This window comes from Mya arenaria, chromosome 16, assembly GCF_026914265.1.
Source record: "Mya arenaria isolate MELC-2E11 chromosome 16, ASM2691426v1".
Lineage (NCBI taxonomy): Eukaryota > Metazoa > Mollusca > Bivalvia > Myida > Myidae > Mya > Mya arenaria.
In genome coordinates this window covers 46,054,847-46,081,151 of record NC_069137.1, presented here as the reverse complement: position 1 = coordinate 46,081,151, position 26,305 = coordinate 46,054,847, and the positions used below count along the sequence as shown (strand labels likewise).

Genomic DNA, 26,305 nt, shown 5'->3' with positions numbered 1-26,305 from the left:
TAGTGTTGGTTTATCGCCAACCAGGTTATCACACTAATGCAGACATACGGCTAGAAATATAGACTCTGTAGAGAACACTAATTCGACGAACGATATTTTTGTTTTGACTCACTGAATGTAAAGGCTTTGGTAAAACAAAATGGATATGAATGCGTCTTTGCTAGGCGTTAAACGGAATAAGACGTGGACGGAGAGTGATTGCAAGGATCTGATTGGTGGTAGACTCGTCGATCTACAGGAGAAGGATTTACTGTGGCTAGTGGTCAGTTTAGCCATTCTTCTACAAGCTACTTCCGTGTGTCTTAATGTAACGGTGATTGTGAAGGTGAATAGGCGCGGTCAGAACAAAGCTCAGAGCCGGTTCCTGCTGACCTCCATGGCTTGTGTGGATCTATGTGTAGGTCTAGCGATCATGACGTTCAACATATTAAACACAGTCCATGGCCTTCAACAAACTTTTGGTTTAGCGTTCTGTGACGTTTTTAATGCAATGGACGTCGTTTTGACATCAGCTTCGGTATTTCATCTTACTGGTTACTGTGGAGAGATATATTGCGATATGTTATCCGTTCAGAAATCATAAACTATGTAAAAAAAATAGACTGGGAATAGTTTACATATATGCTTGGGGGATTCTGGTCACATATGCATGTGGTGTGTTTATTTGTGGAATACATACATCCGGTCTGGATGCAAAAGTGTTGTCGTGTTTGGAACAAAATAAGCACACGTGTGTTTTTGTTGTCGGCAAATACTTTGTCTTAATCGGTACGGCATTGACAAATAGCTGTTCCTGGAATTCTTATAGTAGTTTATAATGTCAAACTGTTTGGACATGTTCGAACAATGACCGCCACGAACAGAATCCTAGGTGTAACATATCGCAGACCGAGTCAAGAATCAAAGAGCATAAGAGTAGCTAAAACAGTGGACTTAAGGTTTAAGAAAAATGCATAAAACATCATTTTTAAAACTTAAATATAAAAATCTGCGATCTGTTTTGTCAGTAGTCTTATATAACTGGTTTCCATGGATTTTCGCAAAAATTGGCTCGTTCCAAGACAAAAAATAAAAAAAGTTGTCAAAACGTTCAATCTGTGAGAGTGCAGCTTTAAATGACGTACTGAATAATGAAATAAACTGAAACAGTGAAAACCTATTGTGTATTTATGGCTTTGATGATGTGTGGGACTAGTCTATATTATTTGGTAACGGTGTATTTTCACTTAGCTTAAAACAGATTATATGATTGTGTAATAAATTACTGCATTGACATTTTGACTCTGCAAAAGTGCATCTTTAATTGCTGTTTCATTCTCATAAACACTATGTATACATGTTAATCCACAAATAATATAATACAATGCAAATGTATGCAAGTAATCATTCATAGTTTATCTTGTGAAATAACGTTTATTCGAAGTATTTACCGATTTTAGGAATTCCTAAAGTTGTCATGGAACTGTCATTTCCGCCATTTTGAGACCTGGGAACTTGCAAGTGCGGCATGATACATCGGTTCATTTTCAGAACATGAATATTATTTATAACTTTTAATGTAATTTTAAACTGTCTTACAATGTTATTTGTTAATAGCAAATCGTAATTCAACAGATGCATCACATGATGCATTACTCTGAACTGGTATGTATTTGAACTATTTTGTAACATCCGCGCGTTCCTAACTCGGAAGTCCAAGGTTATGAAAATTATTTTGATTGTGACTTTTGCAAATGAACCAAGGTCACAAAGCATTAAATTGATATTTCCATGACGACAGTTACTGCCCTTTGTTAATATTTGTATGTTGAACTCGATATTTATGCATAATATTGTTGTTGTTTGCTCGACCGAAGTACTGCCTTCTAGGGTTAGGAATTCCAAGCACCGATGCCATTGGCTGGTAATTTCCTAAAGACTTTTTGATTGGTCAGAATTCCTAATTCCTAAAATCCAAACCGACTGTCGAGTATATAAGGCGGCGCAATCTGGCAGTGGATATCTTATATTTTTGATCACTCAACCATTAATATTCTATCACGACAAGATCTTAGAAATCCTAAAATGGCAACGCCATATGTAATTCCAAAACTGGTAGGCACTATTTAACACAAACTAAATATATTATACAGTTACATTGCTATTTAAAAGCTAATATTATTTATTTACTGAGAAGATAAAACGCTGATTATAATTACGCAGACATGATAATAATGATTGTTTTGCTTCCAAAGAGACACTGCGTTGCGCCGCTATGAACCAGTTAATTTATATGCATGTGTTTCATGTATATTTAAATAAGGGAGCCATAAATTAGACGTCTTCGGAAATGAAAGTCTGTGTTGTTGTCTTTGACGAAATTGTTCCAACGGTCAATTAGAATAGAAGCCATCCTGACGAAGGCAAAATGTGTTACAATTGTAATATGTAAGACTAGAGCAAAGTCAAAACGAAATATTTTGTTTTTACGAATGTATATACAAAGTAATTAAGACTAATATTGAATACAATAGTTATCTTACTTGTTCATTAAACATTCCACATCATTTGTTAAAACTTTAGACAAGAATGATGATTTAGTGTCACAGTTTAAAAATTTAAACTGGGCGATATGAAAAAAAAGCATTGACAAAAGTACAAGATATTGCGGACTTTGTTATATTGTGGGCATTGAATATGAGTACCATCACGTGTGTACATGTACTAAATGTAGTAAGAGGCAATTTTGTTTTACCAAAATAGCAAATACTGCATTCGCACTCGATTTTCTGTACGATAAAATATGCGCTCAATTTTTTAAGAACCGGTCGACTTTTTCATGACACCTTGGGCGGAGTACCTGGGTCATGCATATTATGCAAAACACGAATAAAAATATGTCGATAATTTCCTTGCGAACGCGAAATTTTTACAAACAAAATAAATACGACCACAAAATATTAAATATTTAAAGGGGAATGTAAAATAAGAATTGATTCTTATTTCTCGAGCGTTCATTGCACGATTCTGCATTTTTTCTAAGAAGCTCTAGCGCGCTTCATGGATTTACAAAATCGCGGCCGAGCAACGCACGAAAATATATAATATTTGAAAAGCGCTTTTAAGGGTAGACGGTTTTGCAGACTTATTCTGAGTGATCATTGCTCGGGCGATGTGGCTATCAAAAGGAATGTTCTGATGGTTATATCATATCGACGAGTTTGAATAATACTAATAAAGAAACATTTTGTTTTCGGACGGCGACATTGCATGATATAATTTTATCAATAATGTTGAACGTGCCTTTTATTTCGTTTTACATATTCTGATTCTATTGAATAAACAAACACATTTACAAATCGTAATAATACGAACAAAATCAAGATTTAACTGAAGGTAGTGTTTAAACGTTACAAACTAAATATATGTGATTGTTTCCCGTCCTACTCGATCTTATGTTTTATATTGCTAGTAGGCATTTTTCCTATTTGGAACAGCTCGGCTAAGTTCCATCGAAAACAACATCAGAAGTAGTTCTTTAAATTTTAAATAATATATCCAATTCAATTGAAAACAAAATAAAAACAGTCGGCGGATTATTAAAACGGGTAAGTGGACAAAGAAGAGGCAATAAGACAAAAATTTTTTTTATCGTTTTTGATGTTTCAAACTCTCTAGTTGATTGAAATCAGAATTGTCATTAAATAGCCAGCAATATGTAATATTTTAAACTCGCCATATTAGAGTTCGACTCACAATGATATTACAGTCAATCGTGGCTTCACTATGAATAGGTAATTTGTGAATTAACATACATTGTGAGACCGTGCGAATATGAGTATTAGCGAATATGAGATAAGATGCAGCGTGATATATTATTTCATACCAAGAAGTGTTAACATTTTTTTTTATAAAGTATTGAGTTCGACGGCTTATAATTAATCAAACTCTTATCGATTTCTTCCGATTATCGATTATAATTTTGAACCGATGTTCAATCCAATAAATGTGGTATAATAGTAAAATGTTATGTCCTTTCAATTATTTATTTCTATGAGAAATGTTTTTCTTTGATACAATTGGTAAAGCATTATGACAGTCATGACAAATTATGAATATTCTCCGGCAAGTACAACAGCGTTGATTCATCCTATACACGATACCATTATTTACTTGTATACATAGATTACCTCCATGTTATATCCTACATGCATTCATATAAATAACCTGCTGGGTTAGATTTGTATTTTTTGTGCGATAGGTGACTGAGGCTTATTCCGATGAGGCTTACATATAAAACAAAATATTGATAAACGTTGGAACATGTGCGAGGTTATGTCTATACTAACTAATGTAACCCCCTAGTAGAATCCTGTTCCAGTGATCTCGTGTTTCACTTCCGTCATATTGCCATAATCCCATCCTATATCGGTGAAGCTATTTTATGCGTGTGTGGTCTGTTTGTCGTGTTCTTATTTTGTTTGGGGTGTTAATACGTGTGTGTCTTTAGTTTATTTAAGGATTAATGAATGCAGTATGGCATGGAGTAAATTCCATGTACCGCGCTAGCGCTTCTTGGCCATTTAACCGACAACATACGTTTCTATAAAAGATTAAGTGATATTTGTAATGTCGTATATAATGGTTAAATAACGTCGCACTAATCCAATCGGAGCGCAATATTAAAAAAAACAATGACGTCATAACACCTTGCGTGTTGTACAATATCAACGTCAAGTTTTATCTAAACAGTGTACTGGGCGAATGTAAATATTGTGGTTCGGTCCCTTACCTTGAGCTTCCTTACAATAATGTTTCTATAACGGGGCTTGTACCTGTAGTTTTCATAGCATTACTAGGGCCTTCCCCAGGTCATTTTAGGGCACCGATACGTTACCATTGATGTTCTATCTGTTTCAGAAATTTAATAGTATTCAAATTATTTCCGCCCTGCGAAAGAGGCGGCAACAAAGGTTGATAAAGAACAAAATTGCTCAGTACCATCTGGGAGTAGGATTTGTTATTGGTCACAGGTACCAATTATGATTACTCTTTCAAATACGTGGACATACTATTTTAAAGGATTGATTTTGATTCATCGATCAAGTGGGAAAGTCCCTGTCAAATGTTGTGAGTAAATCGGAAAACCTCGGCCATTATCCACCAAATATGACCAAGAAACATATCAAACAAACACATGTCGAGGAGTATCAAGCTGGTTTTCTTTTAAGTTAAATCTTATTTCAAGTTTCTCCTAAAGGTCATCAAGACAAGAAACGAAAGCATTCATTTCACTACATTTTTTGTTTGTTTCTGTCATAAAATATAGCTTAATGATAATTGAGTTATTCGCATGCGGCCTTTTCACATTTTCGTATATATTGAAGCCTATTTACGATGTCTAGCCCGAAGCTTGCAGGAGATGACAGAGTTGTTACGATTGACTGTGAGTATGCCTGCTCATTATTCAATAATTAAATAACGACAGCAACAGCATTTGCTGGGAAAATAAAAATGGATATTTGACCTTTTAATAATGTATAAGCCCGTTGTTATTTATGTACGAACATTTCTAAAAAAAACGCATAATTGCATGTACAATAGCAAAGAATCCAAACAAATTAAGGCGAGAACGTTAATTACTGTTTCCGATATCACTGCTAAGATATTCGTAAGGTTAGTTGGAATATTCTGTTATACCTTTAAAGTGTGTATATATCACGTGATACACGGTTATCATAAATGCTTCGTCGGAAGGCAATATTTTGCTTCGAATGAAAACTTTAAACAAAAATAACTACGCCGCTTATAGAAATCCACCTTTATCAATATTGATAAAACGAAGGCGGAGCTCTTTGAGCGGCATATAGAGTGCCCTTTGTTTCTTTAAAATGGTGTAAAAACGAAATGTTATCTTTGCTTTTAGTCTTCATTCGATGCAAAATGTTGCTTTCCGACGTAGCATTAATGCCATAATTTAACACGTGGTATATACTATATACACACTGTTTTAGTTACGTTTTGTCTTAAATTGCCCTTCACGCTGAAAACCGTCGTCTTTTGTCTAGGCTCATTTACGCGCGGTCTCTGTAGGAAACTACTGAAAAATAATCCAAAAAGAAGAAAACAAAATAACGGTTAGAACAAATGTCAACAATTTTCTTATGACGTCCAATCACTAAATATTCGGATGTAATTTTTATTTCGTTTGGATTGTTGAACAATTGTACTTAAAGGCCATATGATATGTAGTTGTGTGACTTTATTGACTAAATTCAGTACATAAAATTTACATACACCTAACACAATATTTGATAAAAGTATATCATGCAAAATTAATGTAACTATCAATTCTATAACTCATCGATAGGATATATCCTTTAGAACATTTATTTCGATAGCCCCATCACCAGAGCAACGACCACATATATGTTGATTCAAGACCGTTAACCATTTAAATGTCTTTTCGGAAGTGGTAATTTGGCGAACATATTAATGCCAATATAGAAGGACTATGAGAAGAAGCACAATCAGGGCGTTGAGACGTGTGGAAAAAATAGAATATATTTCTTCTGACAAAACCAGTCTTTGAATATAGTATTTTGGTAAATAACGTTTGCAGTCACTTTACATTTACTATATATTAGGGATGCAAACGAATGGCAAAACTTGATATTCGAATATTCGGTAATTCTTTCGATCGAATATTCGATTACCAAAATACATATTTTAGAAGAAACAATATCGAATAATATATGCACTCGAAGTGATACTATATATCGTCTATGTCCGCATTATAATATAGTCCACAATATCTTATATTTTTCCTAATGTGAGTAACTGTTCTGTCATATCACCAAGTTTCAATTCTTAAACTGTAACATATGTTCCTCATCTTAATACGATATCTGTCATATCGCCAAGTTTCAATTCTTAAACTGTGACATTCAATCCTCATTTGAGTCGACAATATGAGTGTAATGTGGAATGCTAGTGATTACAATATCAAATGCATTCAAAATAATTATTAATTTCCCTATACACTTTCAAAACAGAACACTTGGTTTACCTTCGCCCCAGTTTTACATATGTATATGTCACTGGCACCGGATTTTCAAATATTTTTTTTAAATATGCACTTTGTACTGTATAATATACTAACGTTAGTATATTATACAGTACAAAGTGCATATTTAAAAAAATATATATATTTCAATATTTTTTTACATATTCGGTATTATAATTTTTAGTAAGGAATTATAAGATTTTTTTTATATTTGAAAATCCGGTGCCAGTGGTATATACATGTATCAGTTATATCACATATGATTAAAGCTAATAATAAATACATCTTTACCAATTAAATATGGCTGTTCCCACACATCGAAAAAAAACACCATACATCCATAAGAATGTCACTCTTGACAACAACCACAATATTCATAATGACTTCATTACTTAATTTTCTGAATACCATTTACCAGCACAGTACTATTTAATAAATTATGTTTATAAATAACAGGAATTATGCCAATTTACATTAATCGGCAACATTACTTGCAGAGAATGTAACGCATACAAACGTTTACAAAACGTTTGGCAGTGTCAGGAGCCCTTGCCAATACAATTGTTCCCCTGCATAATGAGATAGAGGGCTGGGTTGGCGGCCGAATTTAGGTAGCCTAGCCATATCGCCACCTTGAAGGCGTCCGAGAGCCCCGGTATCTTGTCTCCGTACGTCGACGTAACGTTAATGACGGTAAACGGCAGCCAGCACACCAAAAAACACCCAGTCAAAACAACCACTGTTTTAGCTACTCTTATGCTATTTGACTCTTGACTTGGTCTGCTATTTTTTCGGCCCAGGAATCTTTTCTTGACGCTCATTGTTCGAACATGTCCAAACAGTTTGATATTGAAAAATACTATTAGAATTCCAGGAAGAGCTATTGTCAATGCCGTACCGATGGTAACAAAGTATTTGCCGACAACAAAAACACAAGCGTTCCGATTTTGTTCCAAACATGACAACATATTGGAACCCAGACCGGATGTATGTATTCCATATACAAACATACCACATGTCGTTGTGATAAGAATTCCCCAGCAAGATACGTAAACTGTCCCAAGCCTCTTTTTGTTGCAAATTTTATGATATCTGAACGGATAACTTATCGCTATATATCTCTCCACAGTTAAACCAGTAAGATGAAAAACAGACGCTGATGTCAAAACGACGTCCATTGCATTAAAAACGTCACAGAACACTAAACCAAAAGTTTGTTGAAGCCCATGGACTGTGTTTAATATGTTGAACGTCATAATCGCTAGACCTACACACAGATCCACACACGCCATGGAGGTTAGCAGGAACCGGGTCTGAGCTTTGTTCTGACTGCGCCTATTCACCTTCACAATCACCGTTATATTAAGGCACACGGTGGTCACTTGAAGAAGAATGGCTAAACTGACTACTGGCCACAGTAAATCCTTCTCCTGTAGATCGACGAGTCTACCGCTAATCAGATCCTTGCAACCACTCTCCGTCCACGTCTCATTCATTATAACGCCTAGCAAAGACGAATTCCTATCTTTATTACTCATTTTTGTTTTACAAAATCTATATTCCTGTAAAAAGGTGTTCACTACACAAGCTGTTTTTCTAGCTCTTCTATTCTTCCTTGTAATATTTACAGTGGTTGGCAATAAACATAATGCCTGACAATAAGTCACTTTTAATTGAATACGCGAGGGAAATTCTGCAAAGTAGACCCATGAGATATGCAGCATTAGTAGAAAACATAAAACTAATTGTTTAGAGAAACTCTTGCAATCTGGATAAATGTTCCAATTCACCTATTCTCCGTTAAGCCATGCAACATAGAAGTAGTTAATAACAAATGGAAACAAAACACTCGGATCAAAGAGAATAAATAATGTACCCCTCAATTAATCTTGTATGAGTAATAAATGAACTCTATTTTTCTTCGAAGTGACTCGTTCATAATTTGTAAATTGAACTTTTTACGGATGTTTTAAGAATGGTTTAGGAGTGTTTAAAGTGATACTCTTATTCAAAATTAATACATACAAATGTATAACAAACACAAACTTTTAACTACTTACTAAATAATGCATTTATGGAAAATATTAATTACTGATAACAGGATTGTAATCGTGTATTTAATAGCAGAAAGCGCAAAAATATTAAATGATTGGTGAATGCTAAAAAGATTAATGTGGTTTACTTTAGTTTTATAATGTAGAAATATCGTGATTTATGCTTATTTCTTATAAATTCAACTCGGTATCCATCATGGTAACCATTGTTTTCGGCATGTATTCATTCTTTTTGGAATATTAAAACACAGTATTCTACCTTATGAGACTATAGTTGATAACTGTAATCTTTTAGGACCCACCAGTCATTTAATATTTGTGCGTTTTCAGCTATTAAAATACACAGTTACAATATTTTTATCAGTAAATAATACTTTCCATAAATGCATTATTATTTTATGTAGTTATAACTCAAAATATATGTTTTTATACATGTGTACTAGTATATGTTGATTTTTAATACGAGTGTCACTTTAAATAGAGTCGTTGAATTTTAAAATGCGTTACTAAGGCCATTTCTATCGGATTTTTTTTTAAATGTCGGATGTATGGTGGTCGAAAAAAGGAATCAAAATAAGTTATTCAGTTTTAACAATACACGTATTTATCATAGTGTTGGTGGCAAAACCCGAAACCCAAATATCAAAATGTCAACAAACTGAAATAACAGAGTTATACATAGAAAGAAGTAATAAAATGCCACAAAAATAAAAGTTTGAGTGGGGTAAACACCCAAGAAAACATCATTTACAGGTGGTGTGCGCCTATACAGGGTCTCCGTGGGGTACACAACCAGCACATTCCTCGGCGTCACTTAACTTGAATCAAATCGGATGGGTGGTGGGTAAATAAGGAATACAGACAAGTTATTCAATTTTTAACAATACATACATGTATCTATCATAGTGCTGCTGGCAAAACACGACACCCAAAGATCAAAATGTCTGAAAAGACATGTTCAAAACACATATGAATGACATTTGAAAATGAATAAATCTTTGATTACACGGTGTCGTGGCATGGACTTGGGTCTGGGAATAGGGTAGCTCCACACGAATAGATTAATCATTCTTCAACACCAACCAGCGTCTCGAGTGGTTCATGTCTAGGTGATGCTGACAATCAACAACATGCCATTTTCCTACATTTGGAACAGAGAGTGGAGAGTCGAACCTGGTCTACAAATCAAAGAACAGATTTATACATAGAAAGAAGTAATGAAATGCAACTTAATTGACACAAAACTTACAGTTTAAGTGGGAAAACCGCACAATAAAAACATTAAGGTCATTTACAGGTGTTGTGTGTCTATACATGTCTACCTGGGCTACACAACCAGTACATTCCTCGGCTTCACTTGAATCAAATCACGACAAACCCGGGACCTTTGAATTGGTATACTAGCATTTTAACAACTGCATCAACTGGGCCGGCTTAAAAGTATTATAACTGCTAGTCTTAGCATACAAATATATATTACTTTGTTTATATTATTTGTTTGTTTTTCATCTTGTTTCAACTGAACATCCAAAGTAAATATATTTATATAAAAAAATAATAATTGTAAAGTCTGACGCTGGTGAAGCCAAAGAACATGAGTCTACAACTGATGCATCCAAAACCCTGATGTCGGTTTAGAAGGTTTACAACAAGTTGCCAAATGAAAGGTACATTCTCTCAGTACTCATTTTGAACATTTTGTTGAATAATAGTATAATAACTAATCATTGTTATTAGATTGGATGTTGTTATTATCTTGTGATATATATATTTTTTGGAAACTAACAACCCATGGTTTGACAGTCATTGTGTGTTATTACTAGACCACATGCTTGTCACTTGTAACACCAATATTCCTTTGTATTAGGATTGATTTTTATAAACGAGTAAAATTAAATGGGCTTCAGATGCATCGACACTCGATTTAATATGGGGCAACAAGCTAGAACTGCCCATCCCAACATCCACCAGTCATTTAAAATATAAGATAATGGGTTGTTAGTTTCCAGCTTCGCAAGTAAAAAAAACACGTTTCGACATGTATGTTCAATTGAAGTCCTGTGTGATAAAATTTTACACTGGATCTGGTCAATTCTTAAATGTATTTGTATAAATTAAAACTGTGAATAATGTTAAGTACTCTAACGTGCCGGCTGTATGTTCAATCGATGTCGTAGAACCTATATGGATCGCTCTTATATAAATTTTCCTCAGGCTACTTTGCCTTATGATTAAAACAAATGATTCGAAAAATGAGTTAAAACATAATCAACCAAATAATCAGGGTTCAAAGATTATGCATTGGTTTATATAAAGTTCAGCCACTTGATGAATGGCTTTCTCTTACGGGACCTTGTTTATTTGCGATGCAAAATAACTTAACCTTTGTCAGCGCGCAGACCTTATGCTCTGTGGCCAACGCAGATGTCAGATATGAGGCTTACTAGAGTTTTTAGCCACCAGCTCCGTTCACCAGACTATATCGCAATGCTCTATGTATTTGGCTACTTGAACTGGAACGCTAGATAACCCTATAAATGTCAAGTTCCTGGTGCCTTTTTATCCCACAGATCGCAATGCTCTGTGTTCAATAATAAACAGCCAGAAGGTCAAGACTCTAATTATTTGCATTCAAAAGACTATTTACGGTTTACTGTTTGGTGTTACCTCGACGGCGGTCAAACACAGAATGAAACTTTCACCTGAGCGACGCTCTTATATACACACCGGGCGGACGAGTTCATTATTAAGATGGGGGTAAAATGGGTATATTCCACTTTGCGAAAACATGAAGGGAGACAGCTTTATTTTTAGTAATACTCTTTATGAAAACAACTCCCGGTTAATAAATAATGTTTAACATGATTTCTTTAATTATTATTGTCGCTTATAGAATATTTATATGAAATAAATAAGTCTAAAAATATGAAACTAACCTTTGAAAAACACCGCCAGACATTTAACTTTGTAATGCAAATGGCAAATTTATAACAAAGGGCGGTAATTGTGCAAATATGCGGTTACGCTACAGTACAAGAAAACACTTACCACAAATGTGCATATATGGTATATTTAGACAACACAGGCCGGAATAATTGCTGGTTGGTATGCATATTCATTCCAATCATACAGACATCGGCCTTGATGAACCGGTTTCCAAAATCAAATTTCTGGCAGGTGATTTCTTGTGGTATCTCCGTCCAGTCTTTTTCATCGATTGACGCATAACAGTTTAATAGTGCGCAATTTTGCCTCACCTGATGCAGAGGCAATTATATTTCCTACAGTTTAATTGCAGAGAGTGTGTTGTAATTGAGAATTAATTGTATGTTTTAAAAACAATTTTAAAATCTGCACCCTACTGTAACTAAGGAGCAGACAACAGGTTTTACCATTCGGAACTCCTCGGCCATTTTTTTCAAAAACAACCTCGGATGTATGCAGGTATATCAGTTGAAGTAGTTCGTAAAATTTTGAATAATATCATTAATTAAATGTAGTGTGTTAGAGTTGTATTTATTGATCTAAGTTTAAATTGATTGCCATTGAATTGTTTTATTGCAAACATAATGTTATACATATTAGTTATAATAAATATCACAAGAGTTAAGTCACAAAGTTTAACTGCTAAATAAAATTACTACGCGATCTACTTGCTGCGGACTTAAACGTACCACTTTTTTAGTATGTAAACCGTCCAAATACATCCGAGGTTGTTTTTGAAAAAAATGGCCGAGGAGTTCCGAATGCAGGTTTTACATGAGCAGACATCAATTTCCACGACTGCGGAAGAAAAAACAGGCTTTCGGATTATTTATATCCGTCAACCAATCAATTAAAACAAATAACATCGGCCAAACGCGATTCAACAAAAGTTGTAGCGTGATTGGTTGGTTGCCATCACCACGTGATACAACCAATAACCAGGTTTTTTAATACTGTAATGGTATCTTTTTGTGCAATTTTGGTATCAAAGAGTAAAATAATCAAACTTCAAGAGTGTTCAGATGCAAAACCGGGAAAAACATTATTGTTGCCAAAACATGGGCGAGTCTCTTTCAATAAAAGTGACGTACGTCAACTCCGTCGTATCTCACTGGAAACGCACGCCATTGTTCGGCAGACAGGACACACTCATTTGAAGTGACTACTCATGGTTACATGTGTTGTTGTTTTTTTCACTTTTTTTAAAATGACGCGTCAAAGTATGACCAAATTCGCGACATTTCGTACTTTTCAACGTACCTCAACCTACCTTGTAAGGGGACGCAAATCTCGACGATATCTCTCGAACCACATATGATAGTAGTTCCGTACTGGTCTGGAATTTTAGCACTCTCTATTTCCTACGTCACGCCACCGTCGGCGCATCTCTGACGTCATTGCGTCACCGTTTCCATTTGCCAACAATGCTATATTATTCGCTAAAACCAGCGAAAAATGCCTAAAACTGGGGTGAGCGCTGTCGAAGATATCTCAGCATCCCTGCACATGCCGCGTCTGGGCCCAGTTTTTCCATTACGGGGAAGCTCTACCCTACAAGATTCACCTATCGTGGTACCCAGGATGATATTTGGTCACCGGTATCCAACGCGTCAAAGTATGACCAAATTCGCGACATTTCGTACTTTTCAACGAACCCCAACCTACCTTGTAAGGGGACGCAAATCTCGACGATATCTCTTGAACCACAAATGATAGGAGGTCCGTACGGGTCTTGAAATTTAGCCCTCTCGAATTCCTACGTTACGCCACCGTCGACGCGACGTAACGTAGGAATTCGAGAGGGCTAAATTTCAAGACCTGTACGGACCTCCTATCACAAAAACAAAAACACAATTCAAACTCGAATAAGGAATAGAAACTTTTAAAGTTATGCACTTTTTTCAAATAACTATATATGCAGCAGTGGTCTACAAGAAAAAAAAATCAAAAATGCATTGTCTATTCAAGAGAGTTTTAGTGCTAATAGTACTTTTAAAACGCTCTAAATCCGAATAACGAACATAATTCTCGAAAACTACTCAATTTCAAATTGCTTAATTGGCTCATTTTGATGAAATATCAATTGAACATCGATATTATCAAATAATTTGAATAAATGCGTCTTATTCAGTGGGATGGAACGGTTCAAATACTTTATAACGCACAATAAGTCGAATAAGGAATAAAGAACTAGTTCCCTATTCCTTATTCAAACTCGAATAAGGACCAGAAAAGGTGAATTTTCAACTTATGAAGTTATATATATATTTCGATCAAATAACTATGCAGAAGTGGTCTTCATAAACAGTTTAAAGAAATGCATTGTCTATTCAAAAGAGTTTTAGTGCTTAAAGTGCTTTAAAAACGTACCAAACTCCGAATAAGGAACAGAATTCTCGAAAATTACTCAATTTTAAAGTGCTTAATTGCTCAGTTTTTGACGAAAATAAATGGAACATTGATCGTATCAAATAGTTTGAATAAATGCGTTGTCTTTCTTATTCAGTGGTATGAAGCGTGTCAAGTACTTTATAACGCACAATACGTCGAATAAGGCATAAACAACTAGAAAAGGCGATATGAAGCGTGTCAAGTACATTATAACGCACAATACGTCGAATAAGGCATAAGGAACTAGAAAAAGCGATATGAAGCGTGTCAAGTACTTTATAACGCACAATAAGCCGAAGGAATAAGGAACTAGAAATCTTGAAAAGTCAAACAATAACTTCTGTGTTTATCGCTTTTCGACAAATTAACTTTGCAAAAGTATTTTACATAATACGCTCGATTGATTCGTCGCCAAAGAGAAGGCAGACATTAGCCGTGTTTAACTGTTTCTACAAAACAACAATTACAGAGGTCAGGTCAAATTCTATTAGGAAAACGGCACCAAAGTTTAAGCAGTTATGGCTCATATATTGCTCCCACTGACCACCGACGTTATATATAGGGTTAGACTAATGTTGACCGCGGTGGACAGATAATGATGTTGAGTTACTTATTAGAATGATGTTCCATGCACGGATTGTTCTTGTTAAAAAATGAGTTACACTAATGTATGGAACTCGTGTGAATGGTTGGGACATCGTGTTTAGATAGAAGAGCATCATCAGGCCATTTTCGTCGTCAGTAGGCCTATTCGTGGTGAAGATCCGGAAGATAAGAAGGGGTACGGAGATTTTTGATTATTAGTTTTACGGCGTTTTCGTCTACGTTCGGATAGAGTGTCCCAAAGAAGTTGGTTGAGAAGCCTATCAACATTGCACAGGTTGTTGAAGTATTTCGTATAACTTTAAATCATATTGTTCAATTTATATCAAGCGTCTGGATAAACGTGAAGAAATATTAGAAATAGGTTTCGGTGCAAGGATTTAAATGATAAATAAACAGGGTAGTTTCTTTGTTTTCCATGTACATTTGGTTATAATATTAAGGTCACTCTGGTAATAATGCTTATTGTAATATTTTGGTCACTGAATTAACACAAACCGATAAAAAAAACTTTTGTAAGTAAAGGGAAGTAACCGCTGTATGGAAAATTAACCGAAAAAAATGAGTTATGTACAACTTAAATTTTAAGACAATTAATAATTGCTTATTAGTAACTTGGTAAGTTACATCTTCTAGCGAGTGGCACCGTAGTTCTTTTTTCAATTAAAAAAAAAAAATGGTGTTAAATTATATATAATGTTGAACCATATAAATACATATATTTGTTAATTTGCCTTTTCAGAAATTTGAGCAGATCCACTGTGGTGTTTTGCTATTTTCCGACCATGTATTATGACACACAGGCATCTGAATCATCGTTTGTCACTTAGACATGATAATGCATAAAAAATAGAAATATATTTTGGGGCAGCAAGTTACTTATGATAAAGATCATTCGGTTTCTCAGCAATTATAAAAGAAAGGGAAACAATTATTTATTGTCTTAAAAAGTTGAGTTGAGTTGAACTTATTTTTCGGTTTATTTTCCATACAATGGTTACTTCCCTTTACTAACATGAACTATTTATTGTACTAAAATTTCAGATAAAATTATATACTTGGTTTTTGGAGAACAATAATCACAGGTTATGATGACAAAATAAGTTTTGTATGCTATAAGTCAATATCCTTATGAACACAATACATCTTCTCATGTTATAAACTCGCACATCAGATCAACTATGGAAGAAACTGGCTATACATATTTTTGGAATAACAGAAGAGAACACACTCCAAAAATGATCAGTAAACTAGTGAAACAAACTTTAATTGACTTTAAAACCTTAAATATGATCTTTCTCGTGTCCTGTTGGAGGTGGCTCGATTCTTTATATCCAGAAAAAAAATCAATAATATTTTTGCGCAAGCCCACCAAAATACCACATCCAATTCTGGCCATACAGAATGTCAAAATAAGCAATGTCAATAACCATAAGCATCTAGGTCTTACTATTTCTAACGAACATCTTATACAATTGCTTCGACCGACAAAGCTTGGCAAAGTATTGTACAACTTTCCATTACGTTTGTTGTATCACGGTGAAGCTTAGAGAGCATGTACTTTCTTTCTTTATTTGACTCCAAACGATATAAACGGACTTCTCATATACTGGCTCAAACCAACAGACATTGGCAACGTTTTGTTTTATAGCATTCCATTACGTTTGGGGTATCACGGTCCAGCTTATAGGAAACGTTCTTTTCTTTGAGTCGATCCCTGTTCGAGTATGTGGACACCATATGCGACAACTGTTATCCGAGGATTAAAAAAAACGACATTGAGGCAGTTCAAATAAGGTCCTCAACTATCATCACAGGTTCAACAACCTGTGCAATGTTGATAGGCTTCTCAACAACTTCTTTGGGACACTCTATCCGAACGTAGACTAAATGCCGTAAAACTAAAAATAAAAAAAAATCACCTTACCCCTTCTTATCTTTCGGATCTTCTCCACCACTAATATGGCCTGCTAACTGCGAACATGGCCTGATGATGCTCTTCTACCAAAACACGATGTCCCAACCATTCACACGAGTTCCATACACTAGTGTTACACATTTTTAACAACAACCATCGGTGCATGGAACAAACATCATTCTGATAAGTAACTCAACATCATTATCTGTCTACCGCGGTCAACATTAGTCTAACCCTATACATAACGTCGGTGGTCGGTGGAAGCAACAAATTAGCCATAACTGCTTAAACTTTGCTGCCGTTTTCCTCTGTAATTGTTTTTTGTTTGTAGAAACAGTTAAACACGGCCAATGTCTGCCTTCTCTTTGGCGACGCATCAATCGAGCATATTATGTAAAATACTTTTGCAAAGTTATTTTGTCGAAAAGGGATAAACACAAAGTTATTGTTTGACTTATCAAGATTTCTAGTTCCTTATTCCTTATTCGACTCATTGTGCGTTATAAAGTACGTGACACGCTTCATACCGCTGGATAAGACAACGCTTTTATTCAAACTATTTAATAAGATCAATGTTCAATTGATTTTCGTAAAAAAATGAGCAAATTAAGCACTTTGAAATTGAGTATTTTTTTCGAGAATTTTGTTCCTTATTCGGATTTTGGAGCGTTTTTAAAGCACTTTAAGCATTATAAATTCGCTTGAATAGACAAAGCATTTCTGTCAACTTTTTTATAGATCACCTCTGCATATTTTTGTGTCGCAAAGTAATAAAACTAAGTTCAATTTTTGAAGTTTGCAAGATTTCTGTTCCTTATTCGGAGTTTGGTACTTTTTTAAAAAGCACTTTAAGTACTAAAACTCACTTGAATAGACAATGCATTTCGGTAAACGTTAATGACATGATAAATGGATAAGACAGGTTATTACACACTACCTCTACTGTTCGTTTTATACATTTAGTTATGTTTATACCTTTATTTTCTCAAATTCATGTTCAGCATTAAAAAAATATTGTTGAATGTTATAGAATAATCGTTATGCGAAGGCTGTAATAAAGTTTAGAAATAATACAATAATAACATATAACCAAATATAAAAATAAATAATATATAAGGCGTCAGATTTTTTCAACAGTCATAGATTTTTTGGAAAGTTGGAGTTGACAAATAAAATATATTCTGCTAAAGTTGTGTTATAATGACAAAGGTATGCGAATTTATTCAGTGTTAGCGAATAGCAATAAAATATATACGAAAAATGGAGACACTTATGTGTTCCTTACTTTACTCACTGAACTCATTTCTTTTATTACATCAAGGTTCACACTTAAGTTGAAGCTGCTCTCTCACAGATTTACCATATTTACAACTTTTTTTATTTTTTGTCTTGGAAAGAGAAATTTTTTGCGTAATTATGCGATCAAAGATATAAGATTGTTGACAAAAATCAGATCGTAGATTTTCATATTTCCGTTCGAAAATTAATGTTTTATGGCTTAAACCGTTACTAACGGTTTAAGAAAACTGCATAAAACATCGTTTTTTTTTAACTTAAATATACAAATCTGCGATCGAATTTTTTGTCAGCAGTCTTGTATCACTGGTTTCCATGAATTTTAATTCAGTGAGCATACTTTGGTAAATGTGTGAATAGACAAGCGCGTTCTGTTCGTATTGTGATTATTAAGCCATGTCTACTAGCAGACTTGGGGTGGGGTGTGGAAATCGTTTGGGGTGGGGCGTACACGACGTTCTGTCAAAGTAGACCATTTTGTACTAAAATTAACCATGTTTTCTTCGAAGGGACCCCCACCACACACACACACACACACATTTACACACACTCCCACCCAACACACACACACAATATTGGTAGCCTTAGTTGTTGGTGTCCTCGGAAGGTCGTGTACGCTCTAAGATGCATCCCTCCTTAAAACCTCAAAAGCGCTAACGTGGCTTATAAGTATCTTCCATGGCCGAGAGTGTAAGATAGGTTCATTCCGACCCGAGCGTAGGGTGTTTTGCGGAAACGAGGTTTACCGAGTTTCCGCAAAACACCCTGAGCAAGGGTCGGGATGAACCTATCTTATACGAGCGGCTATGGTAGATGCTTTTTCTCCCACCTCAGTTAAACAAAATTAAGTTAAAATGTATTTTTTTGCCGGAACTCTTTTGTGCTTAGTGAAAATAATTGCATGCAATAATTCGTGGTTGTCATGGATATTCGCGCAGTGATTCAGAGTATGTAAATGGTCTGATCGGTCTTTAAATAGTTCTAAGAAGAGTGAAGCATTATTTCTTGAAAGGTGCGTGAAAACTGGTTTCTGGTAACATTTAAAGCGAGAAATAATTAACTCGCGTTCTAAATATTGCCACCAGACAAGGTTTCCATGATGCGCTACAAACGACAGTCTTCAACAAGGGAGGTCATTACAATGTGGTGACCATTAAAAGAAGTTCCATACGGGCATTTTATCTTCGCCCGTGGGCAAGATAAGAATTTCTAGCATGGTTAAATTAATGGATCTACTTATCTTAGGTGGGAGAAAATTCTATCCTCAAATCCTGGACCTTCCGCCTCGTTTTAGGGTAACGGTAAGGAGCAGTAACTGCAATATGTATATTGACACGCAAATACGATGTTATCTCCCTTGTCAATAAAAATTAAATCCATAGATCATGGTTATGAGCAGTAACTGCAATATGTAAATTGACACGCATATACGATGTTATCTCCCTTGTCAATAAAAAAATCAAATCCATGGATCATCATAAGATGCATGAAATCTGTATGTCAATATCATTATGGCAAAGCAACACATTTAACTTTAAACGGTTTTACTTGTTTTCATTAAACAAGCGTTATAAATAAATCAACTATTGTATCAAGTGCTTCTTCCACGATTGACAAAGTGCATCGTAAATTTATTTTCTTAAAATAACGCGTCGCTGTTAACACTTTCTTAAAAGGGCAGGCAGCCTGGTACATTGATATTTCATCTTCTACAATCTTACTTGGTGTACACACCCGCCCACATAGTGGCACTGGTGCAGAATGTGTATTTTATAAGCATGAGATAGGGTGTTTTTTATCTAAATATTTTGGGAAGATGACCGATACCATTTTAACTTCAACCTCAATACACAACGCTGCGGTCAAAAGGTCAAGAAGCAATGCGCAACGTCACTTCCGAAAGGTCCAGAGGTATGGTGCAACACTACGGTCAAAAGACCAAGACCACATGATGGTGCAACGCCACTGTCAAAATGTCAAGAGTATATGGCGCAAGGCCAAGGTAAAAAGAAAGCATGGTGCAATGTCGTCTTCAGCAATACAGTATGGCGCAACGACACGGCCAACGGCATGGTTAGGCATCAACGTTGACAGCATGGCACAACGACACGGCCAACGGCATGGTCAAGCATCAAAGACGACAGCATGGCGCAACGACACTGTCAACGGCCTGGTCAGGCATCAACGATGACAGCATGGCGCAACAACACGGTCAACGGCCTGGTCAGGCATCAACGTTGACAGTATGGCGCAACGACACGGCCAACGGCATGGTCAAGTATCAAAGACGACAGCATGGCGCAACGACACGGTCAACGGCCTGGTCAGGCATCAACGATGACAGCTTGGCGCAACGACACGGCCAACGGCATGGTCAAGTATCAAAGACGACAGCATGGCGCAACGACACGGCCAACGGCATGGTCAAGTATCAAAGACGACAGCATGGCGCAACGACACGGCCAACGGCATGGTCAAGTATCAAAGACGACAGCATGGCGCAACGACACGGCCAACGGCATGGTCAAGTATCAAAGACGACAGCATGGCGCAACGACACGGTCAACGGCCTGGTCAGGCATCAACGATGACAGCTTGGCGCAACGACACGGCCAACGGCATGGTCAAGTATCAAAGACGACAGCATGGCGCAACGACACGGTCAACGGCCTGGTCAGGCATCAACGATGACAGCATGGCGCAACGACACGGCCTAAAGGGCAGCATGGCCTAGCACCACGGTAAAAAAATTCAAGAGTAAAGCATGGCGCAACGCCACGTGCAAAAGGTCAAGAGGACAGTATGGCGAAACGCCACGTTAAAATAATAGCATGGTGCAACGTCATTGCCAAACGGTCTAAAAGATACACATGTATCTACATCTGCTTCAAGGTTAATGAAAGTCAATGATTAGCAACAGCCTAAGTAGGACTCGAACCAGCATCCCCTGCGCCTAGGCTTAGGAACGTCCGTATCAAGCCGGGCTTTCCTGAATAGAATAAAAATATCCTCCCGGGCCGATGTTTTGTTATTATTATTATTATTATTACAGGGGCGAATCCAGGATTTAATGTTAGAGGCGGCGTAATTAAGGGGCGTAACTCTTTGACTTGCGCCCCTCCCTCAGACCCAAAATTGGTGTAAACTGTTGACGGGGGGGGGGGGGGAGGGGGTATTCCAAAAAAATAAAATAATATTTTAACAATGTATAGTCCGAAATGGTGCGTAATTCTTTACTCTTTTTCTCCTATATTGAAATAAAAAGTAAAGTTCCCACGCTCACTGGATCCGCTAGTGTTTATTATTATTGTTATTATTATTATTATTATTATTATTATTATATTTATTTATTTATTTATTTATTTATTTATTTATTTATTTATTTATTTATTTATTTATTTATTTATTTATTATTTTTTAATATTTTATTATTATTATTATTATTATTATTATTATTATTATTATTATTATTATTATTATTATTATTATTCATAAAATATCTTAAGTCAGTTCCTAGCTTAGGTCAAATTCAAGTATTTGACTGGTCATATGACTTAATTTTTTAATCATAGTTTCTGAATTACTTTACTTTCATTAACTTTAAAATTATTATGCATGTTTAAAACAGCTACAATTCTTTATTAATTTCACTTTGAACATTTTAGGAAACCGACTGCAGTTAGGAAATGACTTAAGATGTTTTATGAATAACAGTCTCATTCCGTGAAGTTGAAAAGCCGAAGACGCTAAATGCACTGTGAAGCAAAAACATTAAGTCAATGAGTTTAATGTGTTCAATACATCTTGCTCAAAATATTACCAAATATACACAACTTTACTTAAAGATAAGAAATTGAAATGCATTTAGAAATATCAAATTACATTTAACATAACTTCACATTAACATCGATCAATGTTCCTAATTAGGTTCAATACTAAAATGCACGTGTACATTTGCGAAACATGCTTTTCAATCATTTAATAACAAAAAACTTGGACATTTACATTCAAACAACAAAAAATATAATTCATTAATATAGGAGTAGTTGTTCTGACTTTTGTTTGAAATGTTTTTCAACAGATACACAAATAATTTCAAAAGAATGCACTAAGTCTAACTTTACGGAGACATGTACGCGCCAATAAGTCTAGTCAAGTCACGTGAATACCTCTTAGCCAATAAGAAACATCCAAACCGGAACGATACCATTTTACGTGTAGGGATGGTGAAAATTCGACGACCTGTGAAAAATACCGTATTGGCAGACGTTTCGATGAAAGGGTGATCACATTTAATTGAAATTTGTTCAAAATAACTGTGAAAACAGGATTATATTCTTATATTGATTGAGCAAAGAGCGGTGATTAACTAATCAACTTGTTTACGACAGCTATTTCGGCCGACTTACCCATGACCTGTAATACACTGAATGACTGGTGAACTCGCGATGGGAAATAACTTTGTAGAAATACATCAAAAAGTTTAAATTGTGTTAAAACAACTTGTTCGTGTATATAACTTGTGGATTTTCGAAAAAAACTATACTTATTCAGGATTTATTAGTGCTAGCCTTTGAAATCCGCCGCTTTAATTGATCTACCTACGAATTCCACGTACGAAACAATTAACGATACAAGTTGATATATACATGTAATTAGGTCATATGTGCGACTCTACGGAGCCGAAATAATAAATAACGTGACTCGATGAACATTTTCTTTTCGCAAGTGCTGAAAATGTTGAATAAACACTGTACGATACATTTGTGAACGCATGTTAAATTCTGAAGGGTCCTAATATGATCGGACTTAAATTTAAGCGATTTGTGTTCAATGGATAACTCGCTCACCTGAGGTGTATAACTTTAAGGTCATGGTGTAATTACTTTGTGTTTGCAATTAACTTAAGCATAAAACAGTGTCTACCTGTTGATTTAAGCAATTTCAATGTTCTTTGTGACTGAGTGTGGCCTTAAAATTAAGAATTGGCAGAATAAAAAAAAAACTGTACATGTATTTGAGAAACTGTGTATATTATTAGGAGTTGTTGTAATTATTTGTTAATTATAATAATTTCGGTTGCATTTTAGGGATTGTCAATGTTAGAGACATTGATTTAAAAGTCAAGAGTGGATCAGAACTTAAGTACTGTTTACGGTATATGACTTATAGATAAGAACTTGTGTAGCTTGAAAAAAAATCAAAGGGGGGCTGAAATGACAAATACTTCTAGCTGATATTTGAAGACCAAGAGGCGGCAAGGATAGAATGTGGACAGTTCACGTTGGCTTGAATGTTATGTTGTATGTTTAAATCAAGCCGCGCAACGCACGTACGGAAACTCTGGAAGCTACGGGTCCACCATGAAAGCCGGGGTGAAGAAGAAAATGCGGACGATATCGAGCTTAAATCGATCGCCCATTCGGTGCTGAAACGATTAAAAGAGAAGCAGCTGGAGAGTTTAGTACAAAGCATCGAACTACACGGCTCTGAAAACTCCCAATGTGTCATGCTTCCTAGGGGCGAAATAAGGATCGGGAAAAAAGTTTTGACACCATTAGTTTTGTGCTGTCGTATGTGGCGTTGGGACAATGTTAGTCCAGGGACAGATTTAAAACGCTTGTCGTGTTGTCGTGGTGGTGACGATCCGATATACGAGTGTTGTAACCCCTATCACTGGAGCTTACTAACCGAGCCAGGTAAGAGGGGGGGGAAGTCCGGTTAGACAGGGGGGGGATCATTTAAAAGAGGCGGGGGAGGGTGGGGTAAGAGAAGGTCAGTGGGTAGTCGGATAAGTGAGGCGGAGTCTAGTAAGAGAGAGGGAGGGTTACTGGGTCAACAGAGGGGGTGTTGGGTAAGAGAGGGGAAGGGGGAGTCCATTAAGAGGGGTAGAGGGGGAGGTTGGTAATGTGAGGGGGGTGGCTGAGTCAGGAAAGGGAGGGGAAGTCATGGGTTCCGGAAATGGAAATAGATTAGTAACTGCCAAATAGGCTAATATCCAATAATTAAGTCTTTGGAAAGTACAAAATACTTCAAAACTTCTAAAGAACTTTTATCTTAATTAATTGTTTGAATACACCTTTGTGGAGTTTGCATGTTCTAGCTGCACATTATTTCATTTTTTTATCAGAATAGTGTAGAATAATCGTAAAAATTCTTAGCATTATAGAGAAGTGACTATCCATGTTCGGGAGAAAAACTTCTTAAATTGCAAGATGACAAGGACGTTCATAATTCCAATTTGAAATTCTTTATTGCAACCAGGTCTAAGTCCTTCTCATGGTTTTCCTTTCGTATCATTAGCTTCCAGAGCAATATAAAATAACATTACTGAGATTAAAAACATATTTATGAGCATTGAATTTATACATACATATTTTCTAATTCTGAAATTTATATAAAGGATATGCTAACTTTTAATTTATAATTGTCATTTATTATAAAAAAAAATATGACATGAAAATTGATGCAACATTTGAATTATTAGGATATCAAGTAAATTTGATCAGCCCACCAGTCTAGCCACACCGTGTGTGTAGAATGCTAGTACAGTGTACAGGCGCCAGAGAAATAAACAAGGCTCCCTTACCTGTACAATGTACTGTAAAGTGGGGAGATTTTGTGGCTCTTTAAATTTTTCATCTTTCTGGAACACAATTTAGGTGGAATATTTTTTCATTTGTTTCAACTAACATCTCCTTAAAAAAGGGTAGTTTTTAAGGTAGGCATACTGTTTTGTTTTTTTAAACTGGAATTTTGTACCAACTTACATGTATATCAGGGTATATTATTATTTTACAAAATTTTAAATATAATAATAATAATGGTCATATTTCAACATGTTCACTCAAAATGTGAACATTTGTTTAGAAAAAAATACCTAATTAATCCACACTACGGCAAAGAGAGTGTAAGTTTAGAAGGAGAAATAGGGTCAGTCGAAACAATCAATGTCTTTGTTTGCGCCGTATTGGAAATCCTCAAGGGTTTAGAAAGAAGAAAGGAGAATAGCACATGTTCAATGTGGTTAAATTTGAATGCATGGACAAAATTCTTATATACAAATTATCTGTATGCAATTTTTCATTAACTTGAAGTTAAAGTGAACCATGTTTGTTTATTTGTCTGTCAAAATTGTATGCATCATATTTTGGAAAACAGCTGAGTACTGTAGGCACGTTTTTCCCATTCTCTATCCCAATAAGTATATTTTTTTGACATTATTTGACTCCAAATTTACAATCAAAAAACAATACCAAACATCTTCAACACCTAGCAAGTAAAACTAGTACTGAAAAATTGTTTAAATTAAGTCTTAGATTCTAATAAAATTATTCAAATCCATGATCTTAAGAAGAGGTTTCACTTAAATTTTGTGTGAAATATACTAGCACGGTAAATTCAAAAATTTGGGCTTTTAAAAAAATTATTTTCACTATTCCAAAGGCCCTTGCCCTGGCACCAGTAACAATTCACGAAATGGTGAAAAAAAAACACTGTCTTAAAAAATTGGTTTTCGCAGTTGTTCTGTAAAATCAAAACTCTCGTACTAGTCTAGCTGTACGGTATGCTTTTTTTCTACTCAGCTATGCTTGTTATCAATGAGCTAAGAATGAAGTCGCCATTGTAAATAGGCTTGCTAATAATGACACTAGTCCACATTATTGTGGGCCTAAACTTGTGATAGAATTTTGTTATAAAATAAAATGATTATATCGGTTAATTGTGTTCGTTGTTAGGTGTTATAGTATAGTTTATACTTAGATTTTGTAAGATTTACATTTTAAGTTTATGGCCTCAAACCATGTATTTTGAGCTCTCTATTTTGGTTATTGGTGTACGTGACAATGTTGAGCCATATATTGGGCATTTTCGTCTTGATTTATTAGCTATCCTGAGTTTCAATGATTAACTACAAACAGGTTATAGGTCATGTGTATTATTACAAATTAAATTATATCATTTCTTCAAATAACTTAAATCCTAAATCCTGAGACTGTCCATATAATTTTT

At 35.3% G+C, this 26,305-nt stretch overlaps 2 protein-coding genes across 2 annotated transcripts in view; one reads left to right on the top strand and one right to left on the bottom strand.

Moving 5' to 3' along the window:
- Window positions 1–26,305, bottom strand: part of LOC128221230 (uncharacterized) — a 216,947-nt gene that overhangs the window by 86,137 nt on the left and 104,505 nt on the right. The gene's annotated exons all lie outside the window — the stretch shown is intronic.
- Window positions 22,736–26,305, top strand: part of LOC128221234 (mothers against decapentaplegic homolog 6-like) — a 29,823-nt gene continuing 26,253 nt past the window's right edge. The window contains exon 1 of the mRNA XM_052929762.1: window positions 22,736–23,991. Within this exon, the coding sequence (XP_052785722.1) occupies window positions 23,586–23,991 (406 nt within the window). The 5' untranslated portion in view covers window positions 22,736–23,585. The remainder of the gene's footprint in view (window positions 23,992–26,305) is intronic.